Genomic DNA, 20,834 nt, shown 5'->3' on the forward strand with positions numbered 1-20,834 from the left:
TTTTTTTTTTTTTTTTTTTTTTTTGTACCGGTGATTGAACTTGGGTCCTTGCGCTTGCAAGGCAGGCCACCGAACTGCTGAGCTAAATCCCCGGCCCTGTAATTTTTAAGATTTAACATTTGCTGTTTTTGACCACCCCTTATACCTGAGTGATCCACAGTTCCACTGATAAACCTTTCCAGCTTTTCCTACTGTGAACCATGCTGCCGTGGACAGGTGAGCATCTCATCACATGGCGTGTGAAATTCTAAGGTCTATAGCAGGGGGTCCAATGCTGTGAGAGGGCCACACACCTCCAGCCTCAGCAGAGGATGCTGACCAATCTTCCGACCTCTTTTACCAACCTACATCCCACATGGTGACTGCGTCTCCACTCTTGCAGTAGCAAGGGCTGAGTGTACCAGACAGGTTTGTTCTTGCCAAGCTGATGGTATAATCGCATCTGTGTGATTTTAGTTTGCTTTTTTTTTTAAGTACTGTGGCCTTCAAAGTGAGCTATTTCCCCAGCCCTGTTATTTATTTTGAAATGGGGTCTAAGTCTCAAGTTGTGCCAGCTGAAAGTTGCAGTCCTCTTGCCTTAGCCTCTTAGTGCCCTGGGATTACATGTGTGCACCTGCCTTACATTTCTGATACTAAAGAGGCTGCATATATTTATTAATTGACCATTCAGATTTTTCCTTCTGTACAGTACTTGTGATCTATTTTCTTTCCAGCTGTAGTTCTCTATGTATTCTGGGTATGCAGCATTGGGTGTCTTCCCAATTTGTGGCATGTCTTTATCTTCGTGGTATCTTTTGTTGACCAGTTACACACTTTAGTTAAAGCTGAATATATGAGTCTTTCCTTTATAGTAAACACCTTTTATGGCCTATTTAAGGAATTCTTTCTACCCTGAGATCAGTAAGACTCTTGTATATTACGTTCTCAGAGCTTCCGAGTTGTGCACATCATGTCTAGAATTTTCATGCATCTGGAACTGACTTCTGTATGGTTAAGTGGAGAAACCTGGGAAACTTCTGGGTGGACAGCCTGCACTGAAAAGACTGTTTCTACACCACAGAGCTGCAGGGCCACCAGCGGTGTGTCCAATCCGTCCAATCCATATCCTTGGGCTTGTTTCTCATACTGTGTTCTGCTGGTCTATACAGCTGCCCACTCCAGCAGCACCAAGGCAATGTGTCGTTCACTACACACTACTGTCTGGAGGGGCAAACCCATTCGTTTTGTTGTTCCATGACTATTCTGCCTCTTTTTTGTATATTTTGGAATCGACTTAACCAATTCCACAAAAACTTAGGATTTTGGCTGCAATTACATTGCATGTGTGGCCAACTGCAAGTTTTGTGAAGTCCCCTAATCCATAGAGGGATCTCTCACATACACAGGCTATTTTATTGTCTGTCAGTAATCGCGTTCGTAAACATCAGAGGGCTTATACTCAGCTTGTGTGACTTTTCTTAAGCATGTAATTGCTAATGCCACTGCAGGCATCTTTTTCTGTATTTTACTGGTTTTGTACATTAAAATACAATTGATTTGATACTCTTTATTTTTAATAATTCTAAACATTAACTTACAGAAGCCTGGGGTACTATTTATATGGCCCTATCTATAAAATAGTTCAGGTTTTTTGGTAGTTACTCTCTACTTCTATTTCCTAGTTTGCTGACAGTTTTTATCAAGAATAATGGATTGTATCAAACTTACTGCATTTCACACATTCCCACTGACTTGAACCACCAGTGGTATACACATGACTGTTCCATTGGGCAGCTTGTACCACTGGTGGCACAAATAGATCTAATCACATTTATCAGCTTTTTTACTAATAAAATTGTAAAAAGCTGCCCAATGGGACAGTTGTGCATGGTTCAAGCAACCTGACAGAAAGGCATAAGAATTATGGCCCCAGTGTGAATGTGTTAATGAACTAACAATTGCTGTTCAGCCTGAAGTTCAAGTACCCTTGCTCCTGATGCATCCTCCTCATTAGGCATTGCTTAGCCCATCCTGCTGTGGTCCTTCTGGGATTTCTGCTGCTGAAATTTCCTATCTTCCCTTTTGTAATTTTTCGTCAGGCAGTGTTAGCAGTTACCTCAGCCTTAAAGGTAAGCTGAAGAGTGCTCCCACATACTTGTTCTTGTATAAAAAGTGACTGTATGACTTGTGTCTGGGTGTCCCCACAAAGTTGCACGCAGTGGGGGGGCACTTTTTCAAAAGTGGCTGGATCTAGAGTATATGATGCTGGGACTGATTCATGGTGCAATGTAGTAGGGGACTAGGATTAAGGATGTGAATGCTACCTGTCCTAAATATCCTGGATAAGATTTGAGGGATGGAAAGAGCTGTAGTTGCCCCTTGTTGCTTTGCCACCTTCTACCCGCTGTGAACTGTTTCTCCTGTGATGCCTGTCTGCCCTGCCATCCTGCCTTGGAGCCAGCTGATTATGGACTGACACTTCTACAAACTGTGAGGCAAATAAACCTTTCCTCTTTTAACTTTGGGCATTGGGTATTTTGTCTCAAAAATGAGAAAGTAACAAAGACAGCTTATAGTAGTTATTTCCTATTCCTATTCATTGAAATTTTCTAGAGAAGCGCTGTTTCTTTACATAAAGAGATCTGGCTACTGAATGAAGTCCTTTTAAGGCTTGCAACTTGTTCTTATATTGCCTTCAAGCTAAGTGTGGTTTTTATGGTTTTGAAGATTTAAAGAAAGGAACAAAAGAAGTACACAGTAGACCTTAGGTGGTCTGCAAAGTCTAAATATTTAATCTTTGACCCAGGAAAGGCTTGCTGACTTTTGCTCTATACCCTTGGCCAATTTCTGCTAGGTTGTTCTAGCAGAAAGAAGTATGTTCAAATCTCCCATTATCATAATTTGTCTGTTTTCCTTGCATCTTTTTAAGTTTTAGATTTTTTTACCTTGAACGTAAGTCAGTGGGTACATAAAATTTTTAACTGTTACAAATTCTTGATGTATTAAATCTTTATCTATATGCAAGGACCTTCTTTACTCTGGTAATAATTATTCAAATACAAAGTGACTATTATTACTGTAAGTTCACCAACTTTCTTTGGCTAGGCTTTGGATGACAATTCAAAATTTTTCTTCTAAGCCTCCTTTGTCTTGAATTTTTACACATATTTCCTACAAACAGGTTACGGTTGTGACTGTCTTAACAGGAGCTGTTAGTCCATTAACATTTAGTGTTGTAATTACTGATAATATCTGGGTTCACAGTTACCTTATTTTATACTTTTTGTCTTACCAGCTTAATTTCCCTTTTCTTTTCTTTTAGTATTTAACATTGTTTTTCTGGGTCCTCTGGAAATTATGTACTATTTACATGCATACAAGCATGTCTGTGTGTATGTTTCTATACACACACTCATATAAGTAAAACAACTTAAGAACCTTAGCAGTGGGCTGGGGATTTAGCTCAGTGGTTCTGTCACCTGTCTTGCAAGCTAAGATCCAGAGTTTGATGCCCATTACCAAAAATAAAAACCTTAGCAGCTGTTTCCAAATGATGATGCTTCAGAATCTCAAAGGGAATTGGGAAACAGTGGTTTTCTACTCAAAAAGAGAAAATCCACAAATACATTAAATCCTATGTGCAATGTCACAGTAGTCAGAACCCATTTCCTATCTCCTTGTCCTCTGTACAGTAATGCCAGGTACCCTTTTACAACAAGGATGTCACTAATAAGGTATTTAAGCTGTATCTTACTAAAAAAATTTCCTCCCTTATTCACTCTAGGGAGAACTTTAGAAATCATAAAGCCTAAAATTGACTTCCTTTTCAGCTAATGCCATTCCTTTCCTCTCCTGATGGGCTCACAATGCACGGGGCTCAGTGTCTGTCAATTACTTGTTTAAAATGCCCTTACTTGATGCACCATGTGGACATCAAGCCCTGGAAGCCTCTCCTCCACCGTCCTCTTTCCTAACACTCTGTCAGGGTTTACACTTGAGAGGGAAAGGAAAGGGCACCTTGACAATGGTCAGATGCACACTGTCTCTTCCAAACAGATGGGAGAAGACTTTTTTTTAATTACTGGGTAACCATATATCTCATAACAAGGGTGTAGGTCTTTTATTTTTTTAATTTACTTTTTTTTCTGGTACTGGGGATCAAACTCAGGACTTTGCACTTGCGAGGCAGGTGGCGAGCAGTACCACTGAGCTAAATCCCTAGTCTGTTCTCTTTTATTTTAATGTCACATGGTGGCAGTTCCCAAACTATGGACTAAGGTTCTCCCAACTCAGCGGATCCATAGGATATATCCTATGTTCAGGGGAAAAAACAGCAAAACTTTACTTGTCAGGTACTGGTAAATGTTAAAGCAGTTAACAAATTCAACACTACATCATGCTACATTCCTTTTCAATGACATAATATTTTTATGAAGCTGAGTATATGCCTGTTGGTGTGATTAAAAAACACACAAATGAGTGCCCTAGGGGTATCACTAGGACATAGAAGGCAGGTGGTGGTCAAGAAACTGTTTCCAAAGTCTAGAAGTCATTCGATGCTTAACAGGTGTATACATCTCATTAACGTGTCACCACAATGAAAAATGAAATAAGCACATTTTGTTTCAATGTATTTTTTCTAATGGCTACTAGTACTTAGGCTGTAAAAACTGTACTTATTAAGCTTACAACTGAACTATTTTCTCTTGTCCTCTGGATACTGTGAACCTACTGCTTGTTACCCTGGGTGATGTCAGTAGAAGCCAGGGCCGCTGCTGCCGCTACCACCACAGTGGCTCAAGCACTAATAGAAGCTCCTGCAGCTGGACATTAATCCCAGCACTCGGGCGGCTGAGGCAGGAGAATCGCTGTGAGTTCGAGACCAGCCTGGGCTACATAGTGAGTTCCAGGGCAGTCTCAACTACATAGTGAGAACCTGTCTCAAAAAAAAAAAAAAAAAAAAGCCGGGGATTTAGCTCAGTGGTTCAGTGGCCTGCCTTGATCCCCAGTACCAAAAAAAAATCTGCAGACAGGCCTAATCCACCTTACCTGGCCTATAGTCCTAATGCAGCAGCACACACATTGCTTCCATTTTCCTCACAGCAAAGCAGGAGCAGTGACAGGTGTGACAGAGCTGTGAGGTCTTCTATAGGCTGAAGATGAAGTTCCCAAAGTGTAAAATTGGGACAGTCACCCAGCCGGAAGGGGAACCTTATAGATGCTCAGCAGACAATGGGCAGGGTGGGTGCACAGATCACAGGGTGTGCTGAAAAGCAGATCTCACCTCTCCGAAATCTCCTCCAGTAACTCCATGAGCTTAGCAGCCAAACCAAGGCGCCGAAATTCAGGAGCAACAGACAGAGCTGTAACATGGCCATGCCATTCCTCCCTTGCAACAGAGCCTTCTGCTTTGCCCATGACTGCCAGCAAAAAAAAGGCACAGCAAAGTTAGACACACTGACTACACAGAAACACAGAGCCACTCTTTGGGACGTTTCTATGACAAAACTAAGGACTGTTAATTTTCAGTATTACTCAGGGCCAGCCATCAAGAGTTAGTTCTTTTACTCGAAAATTAATTTGCAAATGAAATGCCACATCCAGTTTTAGGATCAGACTTAAGAAAGGATTTTTTTTTAATGTCATACTAAATATATAACTATTTCTAAACCTATATTTGTACTTTTTCCAGTGTCTACATTTTGTGCAGATCTGCACCTATAACTGAGACAATTCACAGGCCAAGGTTTTGCTGATAATGTTAATTCAATGAAGATGCTATAATCCTCACATGGTGTACCAAATAAATCATCCAGAAATGTAACAAAAATATAGACTGAAAAATCGGGAAGACTGATGTCACAATTGTCTGACTCACTGCTCATCCTTAGGTCTACCACAATGTCTAAAAGACAAAGACATCAGTAAGCTGCGGTATGGTAGGAAAGGAAAGAAACTTAGCAGCATCAGGCTTATACTTCTAATTCTACAGTCTAAAATAACCCTACGTTAGAATCTTGTCTTCCTACCCAAAACAGTACAGTGGGGGAATACTCACTGTAGCCCATTAACTCTCCACCAGGGGCCTCTGCAACGATGAAATACTCTGGCCAGTGGGCGAGGTACTGTAAGTAAAAAGGAATCCCATACTACAGTTCATTAAGGTGTGAAAATTAGTAGATGGTAAAAAGTTCTTCATTAAATGGATATCTTGAAATAGTTTCCCTGGGAAAGCTTATTAAGCTGACTGTGGTGGTACACACCTGTGATCCCACCTACTCAGGAGGCTGAGGCAAGAGGACTTTGATTTAAGGCCAACTTGGGCAAGTTAGACCCCCATCTCAAAAATAAAAAAAAAGGGGCTGGAAATGTAGCTTACTGGTGGGATGTTTTTCTACCATGTGCAAGCCATAGGTGCAATCTCTAATACCAAAAATCTCCAGCATATTGTTTTTTTAGACCTAGTTCTATACACACACAACTTCTATAGTCATATCATGTGAAATATTTAGGTTGGCACTGATTTTAAACAAAACTGCCTGGACATACCATTTCAACTGTGGGATGGAGATGGCACTGTGTAGTTGTAAGTACCCCAAAGCTCTTCAATCTGCTCCCTCCTGATACCGCACATGGTTTCTGTGCAGCATCTCCCAGCACCCAAGACTCATGTTCACCATCTACCTCCCCCCTATTCTGAGTGTAAGGTCTGTGCACTAGTGCTCAGCACAAAGCAGTGATATGTTCATGCTTCCACAACTGTGCTGAAAAATAATGGCGGGTTCCTACTTAAGTTTCAGCTATGAGGCTGTGAAAGTAACTTTATAACCTAAGTCCTTCCAAAGGCAACTGAACAATTACCAAGTTTTCTCCACTGATTCTAATGCTGCAGATAAAAACTAACTTCAGGACTCAGGTATTAAGAGTAACTGCCTGAATAATATACTTATCTTTTAACTCTTCCACCCCGGATCGTCCTCACTGCTAGGTACCCGTTCGCTTATTCCCTCTCAGTGTAAGTTCTCTGGTACAGTTTCAGGAGAGATTGCGATCAATCACATAAAAAGACTTAAGTTCTACAATGCAAGATGAAGAGATGACAATCATATATACACCAAATACTAATGCACCCAACTATACAAATATTAATGGACAGGAAAAACAAAAAAAGCACTAATACAATTGTAGTTGAGGACCTCAATACTCCACTGTCACAGACAGATTATCTAGACAAAACATCAATAACAAAATACTAGAACTGAACCAAGCTTTTGAACAAATGGATTTCATAAATGTCTACAGTGTTCCACCCCACAAAATCAGAATAAACTTTCTTTTCAGCTGCACACAGGTCATTCTCAAAAACCACATGCTACCTCATAAGAATGTATTTAAGCAAATGTGAAGGAATTGAAGTTATTCCCTGTATATTATCAGACCATAGTGAAATTAAACTAGAGATCAATAGCATAAGAAACTGCATTTCCACAAATAACATGGAAATGGAATAACACTCTCCTGAAAAACCAATGGGTCACAGGAAATTAAAGAAGAGATTAGACAGTTTAGTTTCTACAGTTAAATGATAATGACAGTACATATTGATACAGGAATCTATGGGATACAGTGAAAGCTGTTCTACCAGGGAAATTCACAGCAGTGAATCCCCACTCTAGGAAAACAGAGCGAGCTCAAATAACCTAATGCCGAACCTCAAGCTCCTTCAAAAAGAACAAGACAAACAATGCTTGTACAAGGGAGGAAATTACAATGATCACAGCAGAAATCAATGCAATGGAGACTTAAGAGAACAAGCCAAAAATAAACAAAAAAAACCAAAGAGTGGATTATGCAAAAGAACAGATCAAATCGATAAACCTTTAGCCAATCTAATCAAAGGAAAGAAAAGGCTCAAATCCATGCAATTAGGAATGAAAAAGGTGAAGTCACAAGAGATCAAGCAGGAATCCAGAGAATCATCAATACCTACTTCAAGAACCTGTACTGAAAACACAGATGAAATGGACAAATTCCTAGATATATATGAATTACCAAAATTGAACCAAGATATAAAAACTCTAAACACCCCAATTACAATCAGTGAAACAAAATGTAATTAAAAATTTACCAACAAAGAAAAGCCCAGGTCCTGATGGCTTCACTGCTGAATTCTACAAGACATTTAGAGAAGAACTATTGCCACTACTCTTTAAACACTTCCATGAAATTGAAAGGAAAGCAATACTTCCAAATTCATTCCTGGAAGAAAGTGTTACTTTGATTCTAAAACCAAGGAAAGACGCAACCAAAAAAGAGAAGTACAGGCCAATCTTCCTAATGAACATAGATGGAAAAATCCTCAATAAAATACTGGCAAACAGAATACAGAGGGTCATCAAAAAGATCAGACACCCTGACCAAGTTGAATTTATCCTAGGGATGCAAGGATGGTTCAACAAAGGTAAATCAATAAATGTAATACACTATATTAACAGAGCCAAGGACAAAAACCGTATGATCATCTCAACAGATGCAGGAAAAACATTTGATAAAATTTAACACCCATTCATGATAAAAACCCTACAGAAAATAGGAGTAGATAGTCTTTATCTCAATTTGATAAAGGCTATCAATGAAAAACCAATAGCCAACATCATACTAAATGGTCAAAATCTGAAAACCTTCATGTTATAATCAGGAACAAGACAAAGATGTCCACTATCACCACTCCTGTTCAATATAATTTTGGAAACATTAGACAAAAGAAAGAAATAAAAGCAATAAAGACAGAAAAAGAAGAAGTTAAATTGTCATTATTTGCTGACAATATGGTAGTCTATATAGAAGACCCCAAAAACTCTGCCAAAAGACTTCTTGACTTAATTGACACATTCAGGAGAGTAGCTGGATACAAGGTTAACACCCAAAAATCATTAGCCTTCTTGTACACAACAGACTCACTGAGAGAGAAATTAGGGAAACAATTCCTTTCACAGTAGCATCCAAAAAAAAAAAATGAAATATCTAGGAATCAATCTAATGAAGGAAGCAAAAGACCTCTACATTGAGAACTACAACACTCTGAAAAATGAGATCAAAGAGGATATAAAAAAATGGAAAGACATCCCTTGTTTTTGGGTAGGAAGTACCAATATAGTGAAAATGGCCATACTTCCAAAACTGCTATATAGATTCAATGAAATCTCTACTGAAATCCCAACAGTAAGTATGTTTCACAGAACTAGAAAGAAACAACCCAAATACTCATTTTGAACCAGAAGAGATCTACAATAGCAAAAGCAATTCTAGGCAATAGAGAGATGGCAGGGGCTATCACAATCCCTGACTTGACACCACACTACAAAGCCACTGTGATAAAAACAGCATGGTACTAGCAAAGAATCAGACCCGAGGATCAGTGGAATAGATTAGAAGATACAGAAACAACTCCAGACATACTCAGCTACCTCATCCTTGACAAAGGAGCCAAACAAAAGACAATGCTCTTTACTAAATGGTGTTGGAAAAACTGGATTTCAACCTGCCAAAGATTAAAACTAGATGTCTGTCTTTCACCATGCACTAAACTAAAATCCAAGTGGATTAACGATCTAAATATTAAAACAGAAACACTAAACTTGCTGAAAGATAAGTTGGGTAGAACGCTCAAAGACATTGGCATAGGAAAAGACTTTATGAACAAATCCTCAGGAATACAAGAGCTAGCACAAAGAATCAACAACTGGGATCTCATCTTATTAAAAAGCTTCTGCAGGGGCTGGGATTTAGCCTGCTTTGCAAGCATAAGGACCCAAGTTCAATCCCCGGTACCAAAATAAAAATAAATATAAAAAGCTTCTGTACTGCAAGAGAAACCAACAATAAAGCTGTGAGACAACCTACAATGTTGGAAAAAAATTTTATCATCTCTAGAATATGTAAAGAACTTTAAAAAATCGGACCCAAAGATAAAGACCCAATTCAAAAATGGGCTTCTGAAATGAACAGACATTTCACAAAGAAGTAACAGTAGCAAACAAATGTGAAAAAATGTTCAACATCCCTGTTCATTCAAGACACACAGATGAAAACAACACTGAAATTCCAACTCACCCCAGAAAGAATGGCTGCTATCAAGAAATGAACCAATAACAAATGCTGGCAGGATTGTGGGGAGAAAGGAACCCTTCTTCTTTGTTGATGGGAGTTGAGACTGGTGCAACCACTGTGGAAATCAGTATGGAGATACCTCAAAATAGGATTAGAGGTCCCATTTGATTCAGCGATTCCTCTGCTGGGTATCTTCCCAAACTAATTAAAATAATCATACCACAGCAATATATGCACACCCATGTTTATAGTAGCACAGTTTGTAATAGCTAAAACTTAGAAACAGCCCAATTGCCCATCAACTGGAGACTGGATAAAGATGTGTGTTTTTTTTTTTTAATAAAATAGAATACTACCCAGCCATAAAGAATGAGAAACTAGTAACATTATAGTTAAATGGATGCACATTGAGGCCATACTCTTAAGTGAAATAAAAAGGACACACGTGTAAATACCAAAGTTTGTCAGGTGTGAAAAACTAAAAGTGCAAATAAGGATCAAAATGTGTAACTGATAATGTGAAACAGTAAAGGTCTAAAGAGGTAGGGGAAGTGGGAAGGGTAGGGGAAAGGAAAGGGAAAAGAAAAAAGAGACAAGGAAAAACTGGAAACAAAGTCTTTGTAAATAGGAAAGGGTTGGCGGTTGAAGGGAGGGCAGGGGAATGGAGAAAAAATAACCACAAGACACATCATATAAAGGTATAAGATCCTAATGATGAATGTAACCGTATCCTATACCTAAAATGTATCAATAAACTGGGAAAATAAAGAGTAAGTTCCAGGCTGGGGATTTAGCTCAGTGGTTTGGGGGCCTGCCTTGAAAGTGCAAGATCCCAAGTTTGATCCCAGGTACCAAAAAAAAAAGACTTAAGTTCTAGGAAAAGCTTCCCAGTGTTGAGGTCCTCACACTCCTCTGCAGGACAGTCATGACTTTGGGAGTTCTTCCACCACAACCCTGACTAGGGTAGGCCAGCCAGTCTTCTGCCATTCAGCCCGACACACAGATCAACCACCAGGATCAACAGCTTATTTTCAAATACATACTGCACAATGAAGCCAGTGCTCCTCTGCAGTGGTTATCAGCTGTTCCTCAAAGGACTACTATCCAGAATATATAAAGAACTTTAGCCAGGTGTGGTTGCACATACCTGTAATCCCAGCATTTGGAAGTTTGAGGCCAGCCTGGGGCTACATAGCGAGTTCAGGTCTAGCCTGAACTACGAAGGGAGACTTTGCCTCAAAAAAAGAAGAAAAAAAAAATTTTTTTTAATGTTCTGATGAACTTCGGATGAAACCCAGAGCCTCACAGTGCTAGGCAAGTGCTCTTTCACTGAGCTATACTCCCAGCCCTCAACTAACTTTTTAAGTCCTTCATGAATACAAATTTATTTAAGTATCTCCTTACTGTTGTAACGTTATTCCAAAATTTTAATTCTCCCGGGATAACTGTGTAATGATATAAGGATAGCAAACTTTTTCTGCAAAAGGTCAGAGTGCGCCTGTCCCAGGCTTTTGGATATACATGGGTCTTGGGACATCTGCTCAAACCCTGAAAGCTGCATACAATGTATAACTGTATCAGCATAAATTTACCTCAATAAAATGTAAATACAAAACAAGTAGTGGGCTATATATTCAGCCTATGGACCTTAGTTTGCTAATCTCTTACATAAACTACATCTACTGTTATTTTTAGTTTTCAATAACTAGAATTACTATTACCCTTCCCAAGTACCTTCCAGAAACAGCATACCAGCTGATATTGCCACTCATTTAGAAGGTGCCTTACCTCACCAGCACCAGCACCGGCCCATTTGTTTTTTCATTTCTGGATGGTCTGACATGTTAACATGGCTTGTCATTTTGGTGTTCGTCTGCCCATTTCCCTCCCCGACTTACTAGGAGTTGAACCCAGGTTGTGGCACTGAGATAAATCCCCAGCTCCTCGCCATTATCAGTCACAGTCTTGCTAAGTTGCCTAGGTAGGCTCAAGCTTTCAGTCTTCCTGCCTCAGCCTCCCAAAGTACTGAGATCACCGGCGTGCCATCACACCTAGCTGGTCCAGATGCCTTCTGACTGGGGAGACTAAGCTCTTATGAACTCTTAATATGTTCACCAGCCTTCACCATGCTCTCTTTTTGGGAAATTATCAGTTCCTAGAAGCCTCCACTCATCTGCAAAGAACATGAAGCACAGTCCAGAAATCCAATTTGGGGCCACAGATGATGTGGCGATTATCTGTTATTACAGTGCAAGTGAGAACACCCTAACCCTGCACACTTAATTTGGGAAATAAACTGCCCTACTGTAACCACTGTGCTTCCCTCCATATACAGCACACTTGGCCAGAGGGCGAGGTGGGTGGACTTCGATTTGGCTGACCTTTGAGGAGTGCTGTATGACCAGCCTGTCAAGTAGTATAGCACAATTCTCATTGTAAAAGTAAACACTCAATGTTGCTTATGTTGTTTCTCATCTAAAAGTTTTCAGATTTTTCTGTAATCAAGATGCTTTTTCCTTTTGTTTCTCCACTTTCTTCTTTAATGTTTTTGAAAAAAAGGATACAGTTTCTGTAAGTGGATCCAAGTTACTGGAAAAAAAAAAAAAAGAAAAGTCAATAGTAAGCAGTGTTCACAAAAACCAGTTTAAATAAGCTGGCTAAAAATAATGTGCTGGAAGGGAACAAAATGTGCTTCATCCACAGCTTTAAACCCAGTGTGGGACCCAAGGAAGATGGTTTCAGCTATGTGGCAGCCACAATGAGCTGTCACAGCAACTACAATGGTGTCTACACATTTTCCTTTAAGTGCTTCTTTACAAATCATTTTACAGTTAATAAAGTACATCAGAACCTTCCATAGCAATAAACTGGTAGCAGAAATGGAGACCAAGTAGATAACAGTCTCACACAGACAGACAGAAGGTCACACTCATGTGCCGCCCATCCTATACAAGCATTTCTTCTCTTTTCCACCTTCTAACTGTGGGGACTCCTACCCCTTGGCTTTGCTTCTCAACCCCCACATTCCCACAAGGCTCCTCCCTATACTCTCCACTGTGCATTCCTGGTGGAGGTCCCTTACCTGGCCCTGGACCACCCCAAATCCACATTTCTGAAACTCATCTCCTCTGTCCCAGCCTATTCTGGCCCCTCTTTCCTCTTACTCAATGGAAGCACAATTTTACCAGGCTCAAAAGCAGCTACCCTCGACTTTCTCCTTCCCATTCTTGTCAAATTCTTCTCCGGGGACCCCTACGATGCCTAACGGCCAGAAAACATTTCTCTAGTCCAACAGTTCTCAACCTTTTTGATTTCAAAACCCCCTTTACACTAAAAAATTACCACACATTTGTTTATTCTCCCATATTTGTTTTGCCTGCTGTTCAAAGATCACACATCTGGAAAACTTGGTTGTCCACTTGTGAGAGGATGAGATGGAAGGCAGAGCACCTTGGCATTATGAAAACAGTTTGCCCTTACACACCTCCAGAGCGATCATGTGAGTCCAAAGAGCCTGGCCCACCAGGACAGTTGGTCCTCTCCCATCCTCTCCACCACTTTAAAGCCTGTCTCACCTGGCCTCACCCACAGTCTGCCCTTGTGTTTCACATGTTTTCTGTTTCATCACAGCACATACAACAGAAAGAAGGTGCCACCCAAGTCCCATACTGACCCACCTGGCAGAGCCTCTGTACCAAGGTGCTGCTGCTCATCTGTCACTACTCGTGCAGTGTGTCACCATGCAGGATCCTGCTCCTGTGAGCTTTCTGCACCCACACCCTCAGTTTCTGTCTCTTTCCTGGAAGAAATATCCAGCTGCGATACACAGTAGCCATCAACAGCTCTCCACACTGTTCCCCTTCTGCCTGAAACGCTCTCTTCCTGGCTGCTGAGACCCCCCCACCTGTGGGTCTTCCTCCTGCCTCAGAGGGTCTGTCTCCTTTACTGTGGTCCTTGGTGCCCCTGGGGGTATCCTAGAACCTTCTACACTCATTCCATCACTGATGTCGCCTGTCATCATCTCTACACAATGTCAATCCTCAGAGTCCCCTTTAGTACACACCTAACCTGAAACCCCTGGCCCAGACATGTAGCACAGGAGCCCAGATCCTAGAATGGCCACCAGAGGCCAAGACCTGGTGCCTTTTGCTCCTGTACTTTCCCTTTACCCCAGCAGGTATCCACACACTTCCTGCCTCCCCTCTTCAGGGACACCTGCCCTGAACACCAGATCTACAGCTAAATCCCACCCACTCCGTTCTCCCTTCCCTAAACGCTAAGGTCTACATCTTCTACTTGGTTCTACCAGTTCTACTTGTTTCCTCTCTAAAATGTAAATTCCCAAGACAACCATTTCTTTCTGATCAACTACTTTATCTCAAGCACTGGCACACAGCAGGCACTCAAACATTTCTCCAAAAATAAAACCGACATTAAATTCATTGCAGTGGTCTACGCCCATTGCTGCTTTCAATTCCTAACCCAAAGGATTCTCAGTTTCCTACAAAATGACCCAAGAAAGGGAGCAAGAAAGTGTGGTTTACTCCTCAAATCACCTCACACCCTACAGGCTGGTTAAGTTCGCTGGTCCTCTGAACCCGTGTATTCTGCACCTCCGTCTTTACACGTACAAACTCTTTGCTTGGCATCATTTCCTGAACGACACAGTAACTACGTACAGGCATTCTAAGTAACCAAGAGGTGACTGAAAGTAACAAGAGGTGTCTAAGGTTAAATTAAAATAAGACGCTACTGTAAATAAGGGACTTGGTACACCACTGGATTTATGTATCCACGGTGGGTCCTAGAACCAATCCCCAAGGATACCAAAGGGTCTTACAGCGTCAGAGCAGTGGCTTCCAAATAGCTAAGAATCTGCAATTCCAAAATATTCCGTGGTCAGGGACCAACTTTTTAAGAACCAGCGCAGTCAGCCAATTTCCTTGGATAAGATTCCTTGTCCGGGGCTCCATCACTTGCAGCAAGTCACCGGGATGTGTACTCCCTACTTCATCTAAAGGAAGAAGGGGCGAGCACGTCACAGAACTGTGAGGATCAAATGGACTCAGGGGCACTCGGGGCAGGTGCAGGTGGCGTGAGAAGTAACACAAGACAGGCCTAACAGAAACTGTTTCCCATAGATCTCCCTCAGCACAGAGCCAAAGCCCGGCTTCAGCTGTTTTTCTGGCTGCTCAGTTACTGAAACCATCACTTCACATGCTCGGGTGCCCAGTGCCCTATCACAGGTCCCAAGACCTACGTCCTCTTTCCCGCTCAGTTTCCACCGCGGGTCACTCCCTCTGTGAGCCGTCCCAGGTCTCAGCTCAAAGCCCTGTTCACCCTCCCGACTCTGAATGGGAACCGCCTGGTCCTTTGCACACAGTGGGCCCAGGCTCCACAGACGGACAGAAGTGCGACAAAGCCACCCTGGCAAAACGGCACGCGCACGATCCAAATGCTGTCCACAGGAGCTCGCGATGAAATTGTCTCAACTCTTTGAATGCTTAGACATTTCCGTAAGAATTTCTTTTATTAAAAAAGTCTGGAAGTCACCGGCCTGCTCTGAACCGGGGCTCTGCTCACAGCGCTGCTTGAAGCGGGACCCGATCCGGGAGCGGGGAACAAACAGGCGCCCGCTCCCCGCCAGCTTCCGTCCGGCACGGGAGCGCCCCGGGGCTCCGGCCCGGAGGAGAGGGGCTTGGCTGGCTAGGGCGCGCCGCACTCACATGTTGTTGAAGCGGAAGAGGTCGTCACAGGTGAACGCCCGCAGCGTGGTCATCTTGCCGCTACGCAGCCCTGAATCCGGTACACCGCGACCCAAAGTCCGCGCTGCCGGAAGTCACCTCGCTCACGGCCTCCAAGGGGCGGGGCCTGGAACTACTTCCGGGCAACAAATTGCGTAGCAAAGACGGCAAACCGTGTAGCTACCTCTGGCGGCCGGAATCTGGAATTGCCGACTACTCCTGTAGGATTCCAGCTCTGAAGTTGTTTTTAACAATGTATCATTTCACCCGGCATACCCAAAACATTATCATTTCAATATACCATCAACACAAGAAATATTGATGGAGTATTTCATCTTTTTTTCAGACTAAACCTTTGAAACCTATTGGATTTTACATTTGTGTCATGTTTTACTCTGAAAGAGAAATTGTCATAAGACATTCTTGTTCCGGATTTGGATTTCATAAAATGTCTGATTACAAAACACATGTTCACAGCCGAGTGATCCCAAGCATGCTGTTTTCAAATAACTGAAGGGAACATCACCTTTTAAATTTAAATTTAAAATAATTAACATTAGGGGCCAGGGATTTAGCTCAGTGCCTGCCTTGCAAGCACAAGGACCTCAGTTGGATCCCCGGTACCAAAAAAAATCGCACCGAAAAAAAAAAAAAAAAAAAAAAAAAAAAAAAAAATTAACATTGCCAGGTGTGGTGGAACACACCTGTAATCCCAGTTTTCAGGAGGCTGAGACAGGAGAATCACTACAAGTTTGAGGCCAGCCCGAACAACATAATGAGACTCTGTCTCAAAAAAAAAAAAAGAAAAGTTATTAAAAGTTAGGAATTTTGAGCAGGGCATGTGGCACACGCCTGTAATCCCAACATTCTGGGGGCCTGAGATAGGAGGATCCCAAATTTAAGCACAGCCTGGCCAATGCAGATACGGGGTTCTTTGGGCCACTAGTTTGCAACCACAGATAGAAACTGTGATCCACAATCATCATTCCCAGTCACAGCCCTGTCCAGTCGCCACATGGCAGGGGCAAGATGTGGCAAGAGACAGGGCCATGGAGGACAGCACAGAAGACCTCCTAGAGACAGGCCTGGCTCTCCCTCCTCAACTCCCCCTGGTGCACATCCCTAGGATTAGTATCTGAGAGGGCTAGGGCCAGTGCCCAGCCAGACAGGTTGGAGAGCAGGGGAGGGACTCACAGATAAGAGGAACACAGTGCTGTCCTCAGCCCTTCGGACAAGCACTAACAGCCTCTCCCACCTTCAGCCTGCTGCTGAGTCGGTGAAGGGTGCAGCCATGGTAACGTCTTTGTAGGGTTGTGGGAGTGCAGGGAAGGGAAGTCAGGTCAATGGAGTCTGAGGCATGGTGAGCCTGGCATTTGGGATGCAGGGTGCAGTACAGGTGAACCCCCAACCAGGGAACCCCAAACTCAGCTCCACAGTGGTAGTGCCCTAATGGCTTACCCCACATGCAGGGGGCCTGTTTCTCTCTCCTGGGAGCCTACATATACACACTCATGTTTAATGGATCTTTACAAATGCATCTGAGGGCTACTTACACTTTGAAAAGTCTGTGCTGATTTAATAAAAGGGATATGAGAACATTATTAAGAATTTGCAGCCAGGTCTGGTGGCAGAGGCTAGTGATCCCAGTTACTTGGGAAGCTGAGGCAGGATTGCAAATTCGAGGTCAGCCTGGACAACTTAGCAAGATCAAGTCTCAAAATAAAATTTAAAGAGGGCTAGAGGTGTAGCCTAGTGATAGAGGACTCATAGGTTTAATCCCCAGTACCAGAAAAGAGAAGACGAGGAGGAGAAGGAGGAAGAGGAAGAAAGGAGGGAGAGAAAGAGGGATACCAAAAAATATTGTAGATTTGTGGAAATGCACAAAGAAAGTAACATATCACTCAAAATTCTACCACCCAGGAATAAGCCATGTTTAACCCTGGCAAAGCTTCAAACTGCCCTTTAAGTAGTTGTTGTGTATTTTTGGGGTGCTGAGAATGGAACCCAACCTTGCACATGCTAGCTAAGCACTGTTCCACAGAGCTACACCAGTTCAACCTCTCTGTGTAGTTAAGGAAAGTGAGAGACTTTTACTTAAAAGAGGCTCAGATTATATTTGATAACATTTAATAAAAAGTATTGCTTTAATTTTCCTTGAATTTAACAGAAGAAAAAAGAAGTGAATTAAAACTGAAGAGATTGCTCAGTATACAGAAATATATGTACCTAACTTTCTTCTGAAGTTTAAGATATGTATAATATTATATATGTGTTAAAAATGATTTAAACCTCTTAATGATTTTCATTTCAAAGCTGATACCATATTTTTAATATAAACAATTTAGGCTACTATTGACTGAGTATGGACAACAAACTGATTCTGATTTTTTAACCAATCTTCCCTGATCTAGGGATGAGCTATGTTGCTCTGCTACTGTTACTTTTCAAGATTTAAATATACATAAGAATTACAGTTATTCACCCCCAGTTTTTTGGTTTTAAGTCTATAGATGTAGATGTAACACAGTTTTCCCATTCCATTCTGTTACTGGGGATTGAACCCAGGGATTTTACACTTTTACATCCCACACCTATTTTTTATTTTTTATTTTGAAACAGGGTCTTACTAAATTGTCTAGGGTGGGCTCAAATTTGGGATCTGTCTCAGTTGCTTTTCTCATTGCCAATACAAAATACCCAACACTCAAAGTTAAAGGAGGGGGACTGGAGATTTAGCTCAGTGGTACCACACCTGCCTCACAAGTGCAAGGTCCTGAGTTCTGTCCCTGGTGCAGAAAAGAAGTTAAAGGAGGAAAGGTTTATTTTGGCTCACAGTTTGTAGAGGTTTCAGTCCACCGTTGGCTGGCTCCAAGGCAGGGTGGTATGGCAGAGAGGCATGGCAGAGAAGAAACAGTTCATGGCAAGGTAGACAGGAGGCAGCAAAGCAGCAACAGCAGAAACAATAGCAGTGAGCCTTCCTTTCCCTTTTATCCCATCCAGGCTACAAGCCTTTTGGGTGGTGCCACCCATAACCAGGGTGGGCCTTCCCATTATCCATTACCCATAACTATGCTAAACCAGTCAGTGGACTGATTTAGTTATCTCACACCCTTCATCCCAGCAGCACTCATCCATAATCCAGCTACCTTCCAAAAGCCCCACCTATGAATGTATGAGGCTTAGGAGGGACATCAAGGTACGAGCCATAAGAGAAGACTCCTGCCTCAGCCTCCAGTGTACTGGGGTTACAGGCATACGCCACCATACCCAGTGTTCATTCTTCACTTTGATTTGTTTATGGATGTCTGGGTTTCCTTAAAACTGTTTTTCTCTCTTTGCTTCGTTGTTTCCCCTCCACACTCCTGAGGGCTGATACCCAGTCTCAGAGTGCTCTTGCCTGTGAGAATGTATGCTTGAAACATTGGCTGCACATCTATGGATTCCTTTTCTCTCCTAGAACTTCATAAGCATCATTACTCCAGTGTTGTCTGATGCTAAAATTTCTGGGGGAAAGAGTAAGGTCTTCCCCATTAGCCTGCGTAGGGTGTGTTGTTAACTAGAGCATTTCAAGAATAGACCATATTTAATGATGCATACATTTTAATCCTGCTCCCTTGGAGAGTTGCAGCAGTTTAATACTGACATTTACCTGGAAATTCAAATCCAAATCACTCCCAGGCAGCTGTGGGAGGGTGAGCTTGTTCAGCCTCTCTTTGGCAGTTTTTTATGGGCAGCAAAAGCAGCTTCTGAGTTCCCAGCAAGGGCTCTCTGGGGTGATGAGTCAGAGGTTGAAGAGTTATGTTCACACCAAACCTACAGGTGAATATTTGAGCCACAGTCCAAAGACTGAGTCCTGGATGATTTCACTTATGTGACATTTTGCAAAAGGCAGAAATATGGAAACAGAAAATATAATTAGTGGTTGCCCCGGGATGGGTTGGAGGGAGTGTGAGGGATGGGGGGGGCTACATGATAAAATAGGTCTGTCAAAATTCACAGAGTGCATACAAGAGAGAGTGGATTTCCCTGTATGCTGGTGATGCTTTAATAAAGCCTAACTTTAAAAAATCAACATCGCCTTTACACTGCTTTCGTCACAGCTTCAGCGGATTTCTTTGAAAAGCCCAAATCACATGAAACTCCCTGGAGCCCCGTAGTTGTCTGTGGTCCTAAGATGCACTCTTACTGATTTCCATTTCAGTGCATTTGATTTTATTTTTACCACGCAGGAAAGCACAGTTTCTGTCCCAGCTGCACTTTTTCCCTGCATTGAAGATGACTCACTGGACTTATTTATCATTTCACATTGAGTAATTCCTTTTCCTGCTTAGTTGGAAAAAATGACAAGCTTTTACCGTATTTAATCGCAAACTATTTTCCTGCTCATTGAAACAAAACACCATGTGCTCTCTGTAAATAGTGCTGACCCAGATTTGTGGCCATGGTTGCAAAATCTCACACTTCGTGCAGCTAGACACCTTTGTCTCATCTGCCGTGGCAGTGATCCTTTTCCTTCAGATTATGTGAAAAGCACAAAGATCATGGCAGATACACAGTTTGATAATCCCTGGGTGTGACAAACAGCTCGGGTGCTGGGCGGGAACCTGATTTCTAAATTTTATTTTTCTATAAAATAACTGGACATGATGGATGCATGGACCCTGGCCGTCAATATGATCATCTGTCTTCGGTTTTGCTAAGATGTGTAAATGTGTTCACTACGGAAATTAAAACTGGAGCTTTCAGTCACTTTTGGGGAAATGGACGTACCTTGAGACTGCAGTGTTAAGTAAAATAAATCAGACGCACAAACTTAAGTAACACATGGTTTCTCTTACATGAGGAACACAAAGTAGAAGTAAACGAAAGAACAAAATAAAACAGAAACAGAGCCAGGGATTTAATTTAGTGGTGCTGCCCCTGAGGTCCCAGGTTTGATCCTTGATATGAGAGAGAGAGAGAGAGAGAGAGAGAGAGAGAGAGAGAGAGAGAGAGGGAGAG

General features: G+C 42.0%; 1 protein-coding gene across 6 annotated transcripts in view; it reads right to left on the reverse strand.

The window, feature by feature from the left end:
- The window catches only part of Naa20 (N-alpha-acetyltransferase 20, NatB catalytic subunit), a 33,255-nt gene extending 17,290 nt beyond the window's left edge, over positions 1–15,965 (reverse strand). For 2 of the 6 annotated variants that reach the window (XM_010634186.2, XM_010634187.3), the window contains exons 1-4: positions 15,816–15,963; positions 12,654–12,678; positions 6,038–6,128; positions 5,264–5,399 (exon numbers count right to left, since the gene is read on the reverse strand). In XM_010634186.2, coding sequence (XP_010632488.1) covers positions 5,264–5,399; positions 6,038–6,128; positions 12,654–12,678; positions 15,816–15,868 — 305 coding nt within the window. In that variant the 5' untranslated portion in view covers positions 15,869–15,963. Of the gene's footprint in view, positions 1–5,263; positions 5,400–6,037; positions 6,129–12,653; positions 12,679–13,766; positions 13,889–14,929; positions 15,104–15,815 lie in introns of all 6 variants that reach the window. The other 4 variants (XM_010634180.3, XM_010634181.3, XM_010634179.3 and 1 more) reach the window with 4 other exon arrangements.
- Positions 15,966–20,834: the final 4,869 nt, after the last annotated feature.

The sequence above is a fragment of the Fukomys damarensis genome, unplaced genomic scaffold (assembly GCF_012274545.1).
Source record: "Fukomys damarensis isolate Sample0158 unplaced genomic scaffold, DMR_v1.0_HiC HiC_scaffold_7, whole genome shotgun sequence".
Taxonomy (NCBI): domain Eukaryota; kingdom Metazoa; phylum Chordata; class Mammalia; order Rodentia; family Bathyergidae; genus Fukomys; species Fukomys damarensis.